The 16,669-nt window shown below is 35.9% G+C and overlaps 3 protein-coding genes across 6 annotated transcripts; 2 read left to right on the top strand and 1 right to left on the bottom strand.

Annotated features, from left to right (window-relative positions):
* Positions 1–973: 973 nt before the first annotated feature.
* On the top strand, positions 974–5,688 carry LOC108990865 (homeobox protein HD1-like). Of its 4 annotated transcripts, none has more exons than XM_018964968.2 (7): positions 1,000–1,393; positions 1,526–1,850; positions 1,995–2,115; positions 3,977–4,170; positions 4,373–4,504; positions 5,230–5,366; positions 5,454–5,664. In XM_018964968.2, exons 2-7 carry the CDS (start codon positions 1,545–1,547, stop codon positions 5,476–5,478), a joined length of 915 nt encoding a protein of 304 aa, XP_018820513.1. In that variant the 5' UTR covers positions 1,000–1,393; positions 1,526–1,544; the 3' UTR covers positions 5,479–5,664. The 4 variants fall into 4 exon arrangements, with proteins under 4 accessions (XP_035549908.1, XP_018820513.1, XP_018820514.1 ...); XM_018964969.2 differs by having other exon boundaries at positions 1,009–1,393; positions 1,541–1,850; XM_035694015.1 differs by having other exon boundaries at positions 974–1,393; positions 5,230–5,688.
* A 1,602-nt stretch (positions 5,689–7,290) lies between these two features.
* Positions 7,291–9,252, top strand: LOC108990870 (bifunctional dTDP-4-dehydrorhamnose 3,5-epimerase/dTDP-4-dehydrorhamnose reductase). The gene is made up of 2 exons (XM_018964976.2): positions 7,291–7,902; positions 8,606–9,252. The coding sequence occupies exons 1-2, from the start codon at positions 7,447–7,449 to the stop codon at positions 9,056–9,058; spliced, it is 909 nt and encodes a 302-aa protein (XP_018820521.1). The 5' UTR covers positions 7,291–7,446; the 3' UTR covers positions 9,059–9,252.
* An 812-nt stretch (positions 9,253–10,064) lies between these two features.
* Positions 10,065–16,352, bottom strand: LOC108990864 (hydroxymethylglutaryl-CoA synthase-like). The gene is made up of 12 exons (XM_018964967.2): positions 16,102–16,352; positions 14,396–14,502; positions 13,631–13,763; positions 13,122–13,265; positions 12,734–12,892; positions 12,428–12,501; positions 12,248–12,323; positions 11,836–11,891; positions 11,664–11,751; positions 11,390–11,530; positions 11,143–11,292; positions 10,065–10,612 (listed from the first exon to the last, which is right to left on the bottom strand). Exons 1-12 carry the CDS (start codon positions 16,162–16,164, stop codon positions 10,397–10,399), a joined length of 1,407 nt encoding a protein of 468 aa, XP_018820512.1. The 5' UTR covers positions 16,165–16,352; the 3' UTR covers positions 10,065–10,396.
* Positions 16,353–16,669: the final 317 nt, after the last annotated feature.

Raw genomic sequence — 16,669 nt, 5'->3', positions numbered from 1 at the left:
TTCTTAAATAATTAATTTGTTTTTAGAATCGTGGAGGTAATAGATATTACTGATCCTCATCTTCTCTAAATTAAAACGAACACATGATCAGTTGTATAATGATGACGTTAATACGTTTGTCATTCTACGTACGTAAATAATTTTGCATGTTGTTTAATATCGTACACATGAGTAAGTACTTATTAAATTATAGGTTTGCTATATATCGATATTAACTAAACCCTTATCCGTATGATTACTTGTAATTAGCGCATGCACGCACTTATTAAATTACTATATATAGAACCCATTACAACTATATAAACTTTATTTATTATATATATATATATTTGATATTATTTGCTCAACAATAATGGCGAATATATTTAATTTACTTCTTCATGGAAATGATTACACAAATTTACCAGAATTCGGAGCTATATGCCATGCATGCACGTAGTTGGTGGGTTGTCATTTGTATTTGAAGTTTGAACCTAATCAATAAGTACTGATATATAATTAGTTTTTTTTTTCTTGTTTCCGCAAATACTCACACCAGCCAATTAGGAGGTGGAACAGTGACATCTCAACTTATAATAAAGATCATGACTTTTTTTCTTCTTTTTTTTTATATCATTAATACAAAAGTTAAAATGAATTGAAGATTCGATTATTATAAATTTCATCAGCAACCCATTTAGTTGGAAAACTTATTCTTCTAAAATAGTAATAAAAAAAAATTAGCTTTTTTTGTATGTTTTTAATTTTTATACATTTAATTAGCTCCATTAATCATTGAATTAAAGGGGGTGCTCGACATATTATTGTATTGTGGAGTGCCCCAAACGATTGCTAATAATTTTCAAACCTTTTATGAGTGAATGATGGAGCTAGCTAGCATGCATACGAAGAACGTTAATATTAAAATATTCAGATAATATTTTGGCTTCATCGTCTTTGTATACACAATCCAATTCTTTTCTTTAAATACAAACCTAACCACCACTTGCGAAAGGTTATCTTAAATTAAAAGCTAAAGGAAAATCCCAACAAATTCAGAGGGGAAAAAGAAAAGAAGAACGAAAAAGGCCATCAAATTGTCACACCACAGAAGCAGCTTTATATCCCGTGTTCTTTTTTATCTGACTCTCGATTCCAGCCCAGTTCTTCCATAGTAATTATGATTCTCTAGCCATCTCTCTCTCTCTCTCTCATCAGTTTCATGGATGGATATGTTTCTCTCGGACGTGGTGCAGGAAGTTTCAAATTAGTCCGTTGTACGTCCTCTTTCGGACGATCTCTTACACCATTAACGATAAAATCTTAAAGCTGTCCGGAACACAAACAGACAAAACACCAGAACAATTTATAGTCCACTTTCAAGTTCCAGTACTGCAAAAGGGTCTCTTTCGTGGTAAGTCCTCAACCCTCGAACACCCCCTTCTTTCTTCTCTCTATATAATTTTCCCCTCTTTCAAACCTCGCTTGTTTCTATCGCCCGTTTGAACGCTAGCTCTCTCTAATTCTGTCTCTTCGATTCTCATAGAAGCGCCTCGTTTAGTCTTATGGATATAGAAATGCAAGCACCGAACCTGGGAATGATTGGTGGTGGCAGTACCGGTGGTTTTAGCGGTGAAGTGGCAGTTTCCGGTGAGCACCAACGCCAATTCAAGGCGGAGATAGCCACTCACCCACTTTGTGAGCAGCTTCTGGCGGCCCATGTGGCGTGCCTCCGTGTCGCCACTCCAATTGATCAGTTACCATTGATCGACGCGCAGCTAGATCAGTCTCACCATCTTCTGCGGTCGTATGCCTCGCTGCGTACCCATTCCCTCTCTCCCCATGAGCGTCAAGAGCTCGACAACTTCTTGGTACGTAAGATGGTCTCTCACTTATAACACATGCTATCTTTGATTCAGCTTTGATCTCGATCTTCTTCGAATATTTGTATTATCTTCTTGATTGTTTTAAGGTTTAACCTGAGGGTTTTGATCTTTTTGTGGGTTTTGTTACAGGCACAATATTTGTTAGTTTTGTGCAGCTTCAAAGAACAGCTTCAACAACATGTCCGAGTCCACGCCGTTGAGGCTGTCGTGGGTTGCCGTGAAATTGAAAATACCTTGCAAGCCCTCACTGGTATCCAGCTCCCTTTATCCATCTCAATGCAAATTTCTTGTTACTATTATTATTCTTTCTCAATTTCGTATCATTTGCTAAAATCTAAAGCTACAATTCAATAGATACAACATGCCATCAAAGAAGCACCACTTCTATTTGACGTTTTTGTCATGTAATGAAGATGATAATGCATGCTTAATTTGTTTTCTGTCTTTGCTTTTGATGCAATTTGATATTGAGTTTCGGTAGGTAGAAAGATAAGAGACTGTACGTTTCTGGGGTTCTTGCAAGTTTGGATGGCCGAGCTGGAGGAAGTGGGTGCTGTAGGACCTACCCTCATGCCAGAAAGAAAATATCTATAACCTACGGTTGGAAAAAGGATTAGTTAGTTTGGTGAGGAAGGTACTCCCACCACCACCACCAAACGATCGATAAGGTTGATCCGAGAATATTTGGTTTCTAGAAAGAATTCTTTAAGCGATCATGATATCCATCAACTTAATTTTGTCATGTTTAATTTGGTTCGTCCATCGGTCAAGACTTTGTTTAAAGGTCGTATAAGTTCATAGAATCCATGATCTTTTGCCGTTGGTTTTGCGCACATGTTTTTTTCCAATTACGATGGATATATATATTACCGTGAGCAAATCCTGACTTCTTGACCTAGAATTTGGAGCAATTCGTTCGGACTACTGGGCATAAAGACGCATTATATATAATTATTACAGCTTAATCATACTGATCTCTGGGAATTAATATTATGGGCTAGCTATGAAAAAAATCTCTTAGAACTTGCATCTATATAATATCGTAGATCACATGATTGATTAAGCTCTTCTGCTCTTGTTTTGATCTATATATAATATCGTGCTATCGAGAGGTTTATAACATTTCCATGCAAAATCTCTAAGAACTTGCAAAATCCCTTTTGTTCAACTACGGATGATCATCATGTGATGCTCAGAATTTTTTTTATTTATTTTTGGCATGAAGGCCGTACTGGCGGCCGATGGTGTTACATATATATACACACATGTACAACTAACTACTTGATATTAATGCGTGCTGTATGCATGACACCTGCATCCATCTACAAGACTATAGATTGTAATAAATTAATACTGACCATGATTATCCTCATCTAGTATTTATGATACAGCTAGCTAGCTAGCTAGCGGAGTCTAGGGTACTAAAATATGATTGAATGCAAGAAGCTAGCTAGCTAGGCACCGGTTTATATATGTGAATGAATTTTTTAATAGAAATACTGATTAATATTCCATTCTAGCCAATTTAAAAGTAAGTCAACCATATGATTAATATTTGAATTTAATCGCAAAATGAAATTCTTAATTGGCTTTGATCTGCTACATTTTACCTTTGCCTAGGCAGTAGTAGTACTTTAGTTTTTCTTTGGTTGTTGAAATACTTGATGTATATTTGGTATTCTTCTGTCGAGAGAGAAGCTAGTCTATATGGAAATTTGGAATGGAATTATTAACCCTTCTAATTGCATGCTTTGAATATATAAGAAGTCCTTGTGGTAGGTGGTTTGGTTGTGGATTTTTTGTCTTGATCAATGGTGACTTCCAGGAAAGTCACAGGTCTTCGGAGGCCTTTTTACTGCTATATATGCTTTTAAATGCCATCAAGTGGATGCTGTATTTACTTATTTTTTTAAAAAAATTACGCGGCGCTCGCATGTAAGTCTACGACTATAAATATTAAGTCTACGATTATAAATATTATTTTTAAAAAAATTAATAGATGAAAAGGAACTCGATCGTATCTCTCTTAAAATTGTTTTACATTATTTTAAGTTAATTTGATGAATTGATCAGCTAGCTAGCTAGCGGTGTGTAACATAATTAATTTCCAGGGGTGAGTCTGGATGAAGGTACGGGTGGAACAATGTCGGATGATGAGGATGATCTGCAGATCATGGATTTCGCTTTAGATCAATCCGGTGCTGATGGGCATGACATGTTGGGATTTGGTCCACTGCTTCCGACAGAATCTGAAAGGTCGCTGATGGAGAGAGTTAGGCAGGAATTAAAGATTGAACTGAAGCAGGTGATCGTATTCGATCTTGATCGATCAGCGTAGTTGGAAAAGCTTTTAAAGATTATTATTCTTTCATGAAAAGACATGCATGCATGCATGAGCTCATTGATAAAAACAAAAGAATGCATGCATGACCATTTCACCTATGGTACTCTTTCCATGCATGGAAGGGTAAATCGAATTACGTGAATATCTATGTATTGTTTTGCAGGGTTTTAAGTCAAGAATTGAAGATGTAAGGGAGGAGATACTGAGAAAAAGAAGGGCAGGAAAATTACCGGGTGACACAACAAGTGTATTGAAGAATTGGTGGCAGGAACACTCAAAATGGCCTTACCCTACTGTAAGCAAGCGCGCAACCGATCTCATGATCATGATCTCATTCATTTACGGTTCTCATGCATGATCAGCAATGATAATGTTCATATTCCTACTTGTTCAGTTGTTTGGTTTCCGGTCAAGCATTTCATTTTGCTCCTCATATAAAATCCAGATGATCATGTCTTGATCATTAATTTGTTTACTGCCTAACGACAACATGAATATTAGATAATGGGTAAAATAGAAACGACCAAAACATGTTTCACACATTCTGCACTGTTTTCTTGAGAACGCTATTTTTTTTAACATGCATGACAGATGAACGAAAAATGTTAACGCAATTAGCCACCATGCATGCACGATTAATCCTTAACTCTCTCTCTCTCTCTCTCTCTCTCTCAAATTTAGTTTCATGGTATCACTTTTGGTTGCAGGTTTTTTGAAAAGTTGACGCAAATATAATCCCAGGGCCGGAATTACTATGAAATTCCAGTACTGGGATTCTCTATGAAGTGCATGCCAAACTTCAAATCATGAATATAACTAATTCAAACAAGAGTTTTCATTGATCTTAGCCAGCTAATTTCTGATCACATTCTACCAAATCGTAATTCCAGATCTAAATCTAAGTAAATCTTATAATTACCTGGATACTGGATATGGACTAGGACTACGTACGTACCTTCATATATAATTTAATTTCTGTCAATAACATTAACTAGGAGCTACGTACGTAATATTTTTCAGGAAGATGACAAGGCAAAACTTGTAGAGGAGACAGGCTTGCAGCTGAAGCAAATCAATAATTGGTTCATCAATCAAAGAAAGCGCAACTGGCACAGCAACTCTCATTCTGTGACCTCTTTGAAGTCCAAGCGCAAAAGGTAGACAAATCTTTGAAGTACAAGAGGACAGACCAACTTAATTTCTTTATGTCGATAAACAGTACTACGTATAATGTTGTTGACCAGGCCGGGTGGTAAATACTCAAGCTGACTCCGTTGGAAGCCATGAAGGCAACTTTCTTGGAATGTTTGTAAAATTCGAAATCAAGCATGCATGCACAGAATTATGTAGTAGATTAATGTTGTATTAAAATACATATATGGCTAACATGTGATGATGTTGTATCTTCGTGGTTTCGATCGACAGTACTGTAAAGATCCCTTATGGCTATATATATATATATAAATAATAATTACAGTAGTAAGTGTGCAAACGTCGTATAATTATTTTGTAAAAAGTGAATAAATACGAAATTTACGTAAAAAAAAAAAAAAATTAATAGTAGATCTCACTCTTTTTCAAAGTGACAGCACGGCACGTGTGCACTCCACGAATGCACGTATCATTACTATATATATATATATATATATATATCTTTTATCTTCATTTGTGTTTCCTTTAAATCCACATGACTTTGAGAGACCCGATTCTTGCAAATATTGTTGCATACTTTTTCTTTTAATGTATAGGTAATTAAATAGATATATATGCGCCAGAGTTTTTGTCTGAATTTGATGCGTGACTTCAAGTGAAAGAGAGATAACAAAGTACATATACCTTATAATATTTATTGTTCATTTATTACTGTCCAAAATATTAATACGAGCAACATAAGTATTATAAAACTCACTTCATGTCACTCTTTCTCACATGTGAATCCTACAAGAACTTGAAGGGATCTTTTTCCTTAACTCTCATAACCATAGAAGTGCTAATTACTAGTTTGTTTAAAGTCTACTTACAAGTTTTAAACTTTGACTAATACTAGATGAAGTCATAGTCTGACGAATAACTTGTAGAATTATTATACTGTCCCAAAAGTTTTAAAAATTAATTTTATATATTATATAATTGTAATTTTAAATTTAAATATTTTTAAAATATTTAAGATTATTTTTCAACACTCAAATACAATATATTATTCAAATACTCTTAAATTCATTAACATAATAACTTTAATTTGACATATTAAAAAAATTTAACTCACACATTGACATGATGCTTTCAGCTTTCACCTTTTGAGCCTATCACTGACATAGCCAAACAAATTTGAGAGTAGCGAGAAAGTAGCATTGACACGACATGCTAAAAAGCCTACTTGAATACCTCTATGCCAAATGCCATTCCTTTCATCAGACTTGAGATTGAGAGGAAACAAAGCGAGAAAAAAATTCACAGAGTTCGATAGTCTACCCCCAACACCATAGACGTACACGAGAAGTAGAAGCGATAAAATATTTTATATCTATCTCTCTTTATTTGTTTTGTGTACAAATTACAATACAATTTGTTTAGTTTCATTATATAAATTCTTCTTATATTTTTAAGCTTTCATAGTTATCTGATTTGTTTTTTCTCATGTAGGTCATTCTAAGATAACATTTCAGATTGACGGAAATGTTAAAGAAACATGTATTTTTATATAAGAAAATTATGATACATAATTATTTTTTTATAATCACGTATAAAAAATATATATTATTTATAGTGATATATACCATACATTTTATCAATCGCCTCCCTTACACTTATAACCGCATAATCTTTTTGAAAATTTGAATCCCATATTTAACTTTTTTTTAAAAAAATACATAATATTCTACATATAATTTTTCTTTAAATTTACAACTTTTATACAGCATATTTTTATATAATCAATAAATATAACTGTATCATTTTATTAAAACTGATGACACATATTTAAATAATTATTACTTTAATGGTCGATAAAAAGAAATTCTTTAAAAGAAATTAAGTATAATTAAAGATAATAAAATTCAAGAGAAAAATGAGTTTACTCGTACGTGTTCATGTAAGAAAGCAGTGTTCATGTCAGAAAACTGAGAGACCGTTCGGTATATATATATTCTTTTTGGGATCCCGACCCAACAAGTATCGACGTTCACAAATATATCCCACCAGATCCATATCTCTCTCCAGTCTCTTTCTGCATCTGTGATGGGTTTCCCAGCCAACGGAGCTTCGGCAACCGACAAGCCATACAAATTCCTGATCTATGGTCGCACCGGCTGGATCGGTGGGCTGCTGGGGAGGCTCTGCGAGTCCCAGGGCATCGACTTCACCTACGGCTCCGGACGCCTGGAGGACCGCGCGTCGCTCGAGGCCGACTTGGCGGCCGTCAAGCCGACCCACGTCTTCAATGCTGCCGGCGTCACCGGCCGGCCCAACGTTGACTGGTGCGAGTCCCACAAGGTCGAGACCATCCGGACCAACGTGGTCGGGACCCTCACCTTGGCCGACGTTTGCAGAGAGAAGGGCCTCGTCTTGATCAACTACGCCACCGGGTGTATCTTTGAGTACGATTCTGGACACCCGCTTGGCTCCGGCGTCGGGTTTAAGGAGGAGGACACCCCTAACTTCGTCGGATCGTTCTATTCCAAGACCAAGGCCATGGTGTGTTTTTTTCTTCTCTTTTTCCCATTATGATTTATTTCTCTTAAGTACTCTAATGGATGCGAAAATGCTATACCTTGTATGAACTTTTAACATGTTAAGGCTTAGATCTGGGCTTCTGGTGACGGTTAGAGAGTTCGTTCCAAGTATTCAGCTTTGCACGCTACATGAGTCATGTGAATGTATGCTTAAGCAAATCTAGATCTGATATACTCTATTGATTCTTGAAAAAGCATGAGGTTTTGGAATGTGTAACTTGTACGTGGAAATTGAGCTGATCGTATGATTAATTATGGTGGATTTCTATAGCCCTGCATTGTTAAAGTAATTAATGTAAATAACGTTTATGTCAGCCCATGAAGTGATTTATTGTGCTTTGAATGTGGTCCATTATATCCACGTCACCTCCCACTCAATTAATTAAATCCCTACTCAAATTTCGAGTTTCTTTGTGTTTTCGGTTATGTTCAATTTGCAAGCTGTTTGTTTCTGCTGGTGATCTGTGCTGCTTAGCTATTTGTGTTCGTTTCTCTCGGTTAAAAGAAACTTCTTGTGTAATTTATGAGATTGATGATTCATTTTTCGACACGCATGATTTATGAAGTAGGAACAAAGAGCAAGAAGTATAGTTAATGGCTCTGCAGCCTCGGCATATGCGTGCATTGCTTGATACTGATTGTGGGTCTAATTTGACGTTTTTAAGGTGGAAGAACTTCTCAAGAACTATGATAATGTCTGTACATTGCGCGTCAGAATGCCCATCTCGTCGGACTTGTCCAACCCTCGGAACTTCATTACAAAGATCACTAGGTATGAGAAGGTAGTGAACATACCAAACTCAATGACGATCTTGGATGAACTACTCCCAATCTCCATTGAAATGGGAAAGAGAAATCTTACTGGAATATGGAACTTCACAAACCCTGGCGTGGTCAGCCACAATGAGATATTAGAGATGTATAGGGAATACATTGACCCCAACTTCACATGGAAGAACTTTAATCTTGAGGAGCAAGCAAAGGTGATCATTGCCCCAAGGAGCAACAATGAGCTCGATGCCTCGAAATTGAAGGCAGAATTCCCCGAACTCTTATCCATCAAGGAGTCACTCATTAAGTACGTATTTAAGCCAAATCAGAAGACTGCTGGAGCCTAGAAGTTTTATGCTCCAACTTGTCAGTTTACTTATTGAGATTTGCTTTACTTTGTTCTTGCGGGATGATGGGATGTATCCACCATATGGGTTCCCCCTTCTTCCCATTTGACACACGATTGCCCTATTGGTATTTGAATGTTGTATTTGTAATTTGAGGATGAATAAATTAATTGGAAGTGTTCTTTTGAGTTGCATTGTAGTTAGTAAAACTCCACCTCTTGCTTTTCCTTGAGCTATCCCAAGGTAGCTCACTCCAGGTATGTCCCTTCCTGCAGTGGTTGAGGAAGTATGGAACCCTCAAGAGTCCCCTGGGGATTTACGTTTTTGTTTTCCATTGGGTTTAAGTTTTTGTTTTCAATGGAAAATTTCTGAGTTATGAACTGTTAAGACATTTAGAAGTAAACTTCCAAGACTATCTATACATGGAGTCGTTGAAAAATTAGAACATTAACTATTAACCTTCAAAGTACTTCTTTTAGCATGGAATGGTGCATTGATGCAACAGAATTATCTCCTCGAACCCTTAGGGGTTGACTCAAGTGGTAAAGGCATTGGGCTTGGGGATATGCTTCTTCCGGTTTAAGGTTCAAATCTCCTTGAGTGCAAATAATCTCTAGGAGTCATTGGACTGTGAGACTTTTTCCTTAAATCCAAGATGCATTTGCAGGAAATTCCTTGTCGAGAGTCTGTGCACTCCCAAGAAGGGTACCAATAAAATATATATATATATTATATATATATATATATATATCCTCGAGGCTGCTCTGCCCTGTACACAAATCCCTCTATTAAAATACCATGTCGACCTTTGTTATCTTTATTCAGCATGAAAAGTTTTTGAAGCTTTTTAGGAGGCCGCTTAATAATTTCACTCGTACATGGAAAGTAGAAACAAAAGCAATTATCACAAGAAATAATGGTAGATTCTTCATCAAAGGATGTCACACAGTCAGATCTCTTTTCCTTTCTGGAAAGATATTTGTAATCAGTTCTTTAAAAGGGCTATGAAAACTGAAAACAAGACAACGTTCCGGTTGATTCAACAGAGTGCATGTATAATAATATCAAGAACTTCAGCGTTTGTTACATTATCATCATCCAGAGAGATGACATTTTGGTTTGAACAAGGGTAATGATTATTAAGATAAACTTACATTTGAAAAGTGGAAATAGGAAGTGAAAAACAAAGAACGAACGAACCTCAAAACAGTATAAGCTGACAAACTACTTGCTTTGCCATAAAAACTTCATTATGGAAGGATGTTCTTTCTACCGACAAACAACACCTAAGAACACGTCAGCCAACGTTCTGGCACACGTGCTCTAATTTGTTCACTCTCAGCGACCATTGACAAGAGAACCCTTCTCACATTTGGTGCCATTGGCCTTGTCCCCAGCCTTCTGGGAGTAGAATCTCCGATACATGGTGTCAACTTCAGTAAGATAGAATGTGCCTGGAGATAAAAGGCTAATGTCCTGGCTTGTCACAAAGTCGTTGGCTCCATACCTGTGCTCCATTAGCTTCATGGTTTCAACAAACTTCTCTGGGGAGTACTGCATGAGAACCGCACTAACATTAAAATGCTTGAAAACCACATATGGACAACTGAGGTAGAAAGTTGTAAGGAATGATTCATTATTCAAATATTATAAGTTTTTCAAAAAACAAGAAACTTTTTTATGGCTTCATCATCTGTCGTATATTCTTGCACCCAAATTATTTTCTATTATCTTCTTTTAGAGACCCTAAATACTGATATTTATTAATTCAATACTTATCCTAAAAGCTTAAACTGATAGAAAGAGGTGAATTAAATCACTTAGTTTATATTCTAATTCTCCCTCTAAGCATGAGCTAATATCATGATAAATCGCCACACGTTTGAAAAGTTTGAGAAGAGATGGATTTAATTATTTAATTTATATTTTAACATTATCAAACTAAGACCCCTTGTGCCATCAAGAATAAGACGGGTCAAAAGTTTAGGACATTAAAAATAGGAGTAAATCAAAGATCTCCATGCTGACAGGGCTCTAGGTAGGTACAATTAACATAATGAATCGTCCAAGAATAAGAGAAATACCTCATGCCTTGAATCCAATTTCCTTTGGACATCCATCACAGTGGCAATGTTTGATAAGCTAAAGGGATGTTGACCCTCCTGGAATTTCAACGAAAACATTGTGGCTGTTAAGCCACTCCCATATGAGAACAGTACCACCCGCTGACCTGCCTGCAAGTTATAACACAAAAATCAAAACTCTTTAGGAAATATGAACGATTCAAGGGAAAAAGCCAAATTGTTGAATATGAAGTAGTTAGAAAATTACCAATGTGGTATGTTTATTGTGAATAAGGGATGCAAATGCTGCATAGAGAGACGCAGTGTACATGTTGCCAACTTGCTTCGGTATTAAAGTGGTAGGCTGCACCTTTGCATTGTATAGGGGCTTTGCAAGTTGCTGGGTTGCCTACAGAACAATGATATTTAGGTATCATCAGAACAAATTCCAAAGAATGAGACAATCCAAAATTATCCAGAGAAGCAAAAGACAATAACTTCTCTCTTTTTTCATAATAATCACATACAGAGTTCAAAAGTACCTTTTCAAGGTCCCGGTTCTGGTAGCTTTCATCTAGAGATAAGGTGGAAAACGGTCCCAGCTTTTCTTTAGCAACCTCATCAACAGAGCTGGCAAATAGAAGCAGATATAATTATTCACCTAGTACACGTGTCAGGCAGAGTCAAAATCTAGAGAGATGAAGAAATAAGAACCTGGCATTCCTCAAGAAATCATTGTACAACAAGCGAGCAAAGCTTTTTTGTACAAGCTGCAGTAGTTCAAAGAAAAAAATCAGTAAGGTAAACAAGTTATTGCTTTAGGCATTTTAGGATTGAAAATTTGTGGCAGGAGCGTAATGAACGGACGTTTGAGGACAAAGAGAGATCGATGGAGGAATTGAAAGTTTTATTTCTTAGAACTCTTTGTACTTGGGCCATTGCAGTAGACTTTAATGGCTTAGATTTTCATGATTTCCTTATCTCTATAGCCCCTACTTAGCTAGGGCAAACTATACATGTACCAGGCTTTGCCTATTCTTTGATTAGTAGAATTTATTTACTTATAACAAAAAAAAGGATTGAAATATGAGTCCAAAGGAGAATTTCGTTATCGATAATATGCTACCTTGTTATATGGAGAATGAAATACAAAATATTCAGCATCAGCAAGCGAAAATTGTTTGCCTTCTAGTTTCTCGTACCTGCAGAATACAAAATATTAAGACATTTTCATGGTACACTATTTATCACCAAAAGCTCTATTAGAACATAGTTAAAAACTTTTGGAACTTCCAGGGAATCTTACTTCTTGCAGAACTGTCTGTAGCAAGTATCAACAGCCATGAGATAACATGTTTGAGAAAGTTTCCCATCAACAACCTGCAAGTGTATTTGTCGACAGATCAAAATCACTCGAACAAGCAACTGGTCACCAAATTGTGAATCTTATTGTTTGAAAAGCATGTGGACGGTACAGGTTGAATTCATATGTCTATAATCACGAATTTCCGACCAAAAGCTAAAGAAACAGTACAATCATGAAAATGAACCGTACAAAAACATAGTCATTAAAATTGACAAGATAATAACATTCAGAATTCAGTAAAATTACCGGATATTCACTAGCAAGGTTCGGCTTGTAAAAATCATAGGCATGAGCCATATGACTCCCCCTGAATCTGCTTTCAAAAGAAATAGGAGCATCAGGTCCTACTAGAATGGCAATAGCAGCTGCTCCTCCAGTTGGCCGGGCTGGTCCTTCTGCATAGACCTGATAAAGGAAACCACAATAAGTAAATGGTGAATGGTAGACATTATAGCATAAATCCATCAAAATAATAAGATTGCGAATTAGAATGATTCAACCAGTGATATAAAAACTCAAAAGTTATCAATTTTGTGCATTCATACTATATAACTATCTCACATAAGAAATAAAGCAAGTCTGCCCCTGGACATTAGTCCAAGCAACATATGACATCCAGAGGAAATCGTCATACCGCACTGTCAGTGCACACAACGAGTCCATAGCGCCCATCCCATGAATTACTTTCAACCCAATTGACACAGTTGAACAAAGCTGCTGTTCCACCATAGCACGCATTAGTTGAGTCAACGCCTTCAATGTCAGTGTTTCCACTTTTCTGTTCATGCCAAGTAGAGAGAAGTCAATTGAAATCTCTGAAGACCAGGACTTTGAAAATGATAGGACTTAAACTACTAACAAACAAATATACTATATAAAGAATTGTAGAAGAGCAATACAGGGGACCCAAATTTAAGAAAACCCTCTCAAAAACAAATGTTGCTTCAAAGGCGAGCAAACAGGAATCATGATTTGAAACCATATTGCAGCTGAGATTTTTAATAATTCAATATATTTAGCCATGTATGTTTAGCTTCTAAAAAATCATCATATGGTCACAAATTCGATATCATATTTCATCACCAGAAATGAGCAACTGAAAAAACTACAAGAGGATATGCATTTCAATGACCAGAAGACAACCTCAAAGATTTGCATCAAGAAGGTCTTAATTGATTTGCTCTTGTCTATTACAGTCTCACTGCCTACTTCCAGGCGACCAATTTCTTTGGCATCGATCCCATATTTCTCAAGGAGGGATGTAACTGCTGTCAAACTGAGAATTGAAAAGTCAATGAATATTGAAACTACACAAGATGCATAGAAAAAGTTATGATTATAATTAATTGTCAAAAAGGTAAATATGAAGCCAATGACTGTAAACAAAGGACATGCCAAAAATAATAGTGAAAGGCTCTATGTAAAAGTAGATATCAACACGGGCCTTCCTAATGGATAGAATCCAGCATGATAAGCTCAAACGTAACTAATGGTGCTCTAGCAGACATGAAAATAGATAAATGGAATCTTTTCTCGTATGAAAAGGACAGTAATACCATGTCAGACGGAAAATTCACTCAATATTTTTTCCTTTTTCAGGGTTTTCACCACAGTCCACTAGAAGATACACTTGGTATGGTTTATTAACCATACAGTCTTCCAATTCCTGAATTGAGTAAGCAGGGTTCAGTTCTCATTGTAAATTTTAATTTTTCATATTGGACTGACAACATCTCCTCTAATGAGGCACCCTTTCAACTTTCATTGTGTTATTAAACTTCCCAAAATGTCACTAGGTCATAATAATGTTCTAATTAATACAGATTAAAGGCAGTGGAAATTTTCAAACAAAACTTAAATCTGCTAGCAGTATAGAATAACAGCGAGGGTTGAATGTAGAATCACAACCTCATTGAGATTACATCTTCCACCTCAGTACAAAAGGCCATGCAATCTTGGCCGAGTCCAATTGTGTATTTTCCTTTACTGGCACCATCATGAGCCTCCAATGATTCCTATTTCCCATACAAAAAGGAAGATATAAGTAACCAAAAAATTTATCAGAAAACCCAAAAGGACTGCAGATGTAAGTAGTTTCATTTACAGTAACACACATGCAGGTTAATAAATTGCCAGAAATAATGTCCATTTCAACCATGATGGTTGAAGTATATAGATTTAGAGAAAAAACGTGGGCTCAGTCTTATAACGAAGGGATGTTCAATATTGTTAGGAAACTAATTAAATTATTTAATTTAATTAACCTCTTCTCAGAAGGTTAAGCTTTTGGGATAATTAGTGAATTAAATGGTATTTGAGCAAAGATCTTGAATCAAACAAAAACTTTCATACTTCCCCTACATCTCAATTAATTATCTATATTCCATATGTTGAGTCTCTACTTATCAAGGAGGGCCCAATCCCACTCATGAGAGGGAGTGTTAGAATATCAATTATATGACTGCACAATTGGTGATTAGGAAAATAATAACTGTACAATTGGGAATTAGCGAATATATTCTAGGAACCGTGTGTTTAATTTAATTTTATTATATCTTCCCATAAAAACTATAATTGTTATCAGAAAAAAATATTTTCTAATTTAAATTTCATAGGCATACACCTTTGCAACTCTTTCCTGGTTCTTCCCTGGGTACATTTCATTACTGTTGGTTATTCCTATTCCGTTTATCTTTTAAGAAACACAGATAAAGAAGAATTAAATTTCACAAATGTTTTCTCTTAAGAAGCTGTTCACATCACAAATCTACCGGTCTCAATTCTTATGTTGAATAATTGTACCCATCAATTTGTTCATCCATTATAAAACAAAACGATCATTATTTAAAACGTCATCATTCGGCAATTAAGTGTAATTTAACACTACCTTTGGAGTCTATCGGTGGTGGTTGACCACCCCCATGGGATCAGAGTTTTGACTAAATTACCAAACTTTCATATATAACAACCATATGGATAGACATATGTGAGATATTAAAATCAATTCCACCAAATTTGGATCATAATATAGGTAAAAATACCCCCCATCTGAGCCACCTAAAACCACTATACATAAAACGTAAACATGTTTTTACAATTCATTCATTTACGTGCAGGGAAGTTTAAGGGGGAAAAGAAGGCTCTGTTTGATTCTCGGGAAAGTAAACGAATAACACCTTGAAGAATAGCTCAATGATCAAAACGCCTTGAGCATGTAAACTATATGAGTTTCCTCCTTTTTACGTCAGTTTCAATGACCGAAACAGAGAGAGCGAAAATATAAAGATGCACATATTGAAACGTCAATACACGAATCTCCAATTATTAAGTCCAAGATTTGGCAAAAAACAAATCTCCACCTCCACTTCACCGAACTTAAATTGAACTATCCAAATAGCTGAACCCAACTTTACCTCTTTTTTTCTTTAATCCAAAACAACCAGCGTAAATCACCAATTTTTTAAAAAAGATTGCCAGAAAAAAAAAAAAAGGAAAGAAAGAAAAAGAAAAGAATAGAAGACTACAAATTAGACTTTCTTTTCATTTCCCACGTTTCTCAACATCCAAACAGGAACTGAAATAATGAGGCACAGAGACAGAGACAGAGAGGTCACCTGTTGAATACAGGTGGGAGGGAAGTAGATCTCCACGGCGAGAATTCCCACATTCTTTGCCATTTTTGCTCCTTGCTTTCCTTCTCACTTGGAAATTCAGATTCCGAACAACGACTTCCTTTCTCTCCCTCGCAGGGTAGCTCCTAGTTCCCGGCAAAGATGGGTTAGGAGAGAGAGAGAAAATGAAATCTACGAGTGATCCTCAGAGAGAAGCTGTGGTGATGCTCAGATGTAGGTGCTTCCATGTATGCATCTGTCTATATATATATATTGAGAAGCTCTGCGAGTGAGAGCGCCAACTGGCGAGAAGTCCTCTGACTTGAAGCTTCGTGCCAAAACAAACAACGCCAGGCAGGTTTCCTTTTTTGACTACATCACTTCTTCATATTTACGAATGTTGCCGTTCCATGTGGCACATGTGGGGATGAAATTGGGAATTCTATTTATTTATTTTTCATATTTTTTAAACATCTTTAAATATTCTAAAAAAATAATATTAATATATTAATAATTATTTTTTTAATTATTAAAAAAATTTAAATACATCAGTAATCAAAATGAATAGACA

Source organism: Juglans regia, chromosome 9 (genome assembly GCF_001411555.2).
Source record: "Juglans regia cultivar Chandler chromosome 9, Walnut 2.0, whole genome shotgun sequence".
Lineage (NCBI taxonomy): Eukaryota > Viridiplantae > Streptophyta > Magnoliopsida > Fagales > Juglandaceae > Juglans > Juglans regia.
The sequence above is the reverse complement of the archived record's forward strand: the minus strand, read 5'-3'. Positions and strand labels throughout refer to the sequence as shown.

Coding starts and splice junctions, on each gene's coding strand:
- LOC108990865 (XM_018964968.2), top strand. CDS start 1,545: ATGGATATAGAAATGCAAGCACCGAACCTGGGAATGATTGGTGGTGGC. Junction 2,116..3,976: donor TACCTTGCAAGCCCTCACTG/GTATCCAGCTCC, acceptor ATTAATTTCCAG/GGGTGAGTCTGGATGAAGGT. Junction 5,367..5,453: donor TTGAAGTCCAAGCGCAAAAG/GTAGACAAATCT, acceptor GTTGTTGACCAG/GCCGGGTGGTAAATACTCAA.
- LOC108990870 (XM_018964976.2), top strand. CDS start 7,447: ATGGGTTTCCCAGCCAACGGAGCTTCGGCAACCGACAAGCCATACAAA. Junction 7,903..8,605: donor ATTCCAAGACCAAGGCCATG/GTGTGTTTTTTT, acceptor GACGTTTTTAAG/GTGGAAGAACTTCTCAAGAA.
- LOC108990864 (XM_018964967.2), bottom strand. CDS start 16,164: ATGGCAAAGAATGTGGGAATTCTCGCCGTGGAGATCTACTTCCCTCCC. Junction 12,502..12,733: donor ACCTTGCTAGTGAATATCCG/GTAATTTTACTG, acceptor ATACACTTGCAG/GTTGTTGATGGGAAACTTTC. Junction 11,892..12,247: donor TTCATTCTCCATATAACAAG/GTAGCATATTAT, acceptor GAACTACTGCAG/CTTGTACAAAAAAGCTTTGC.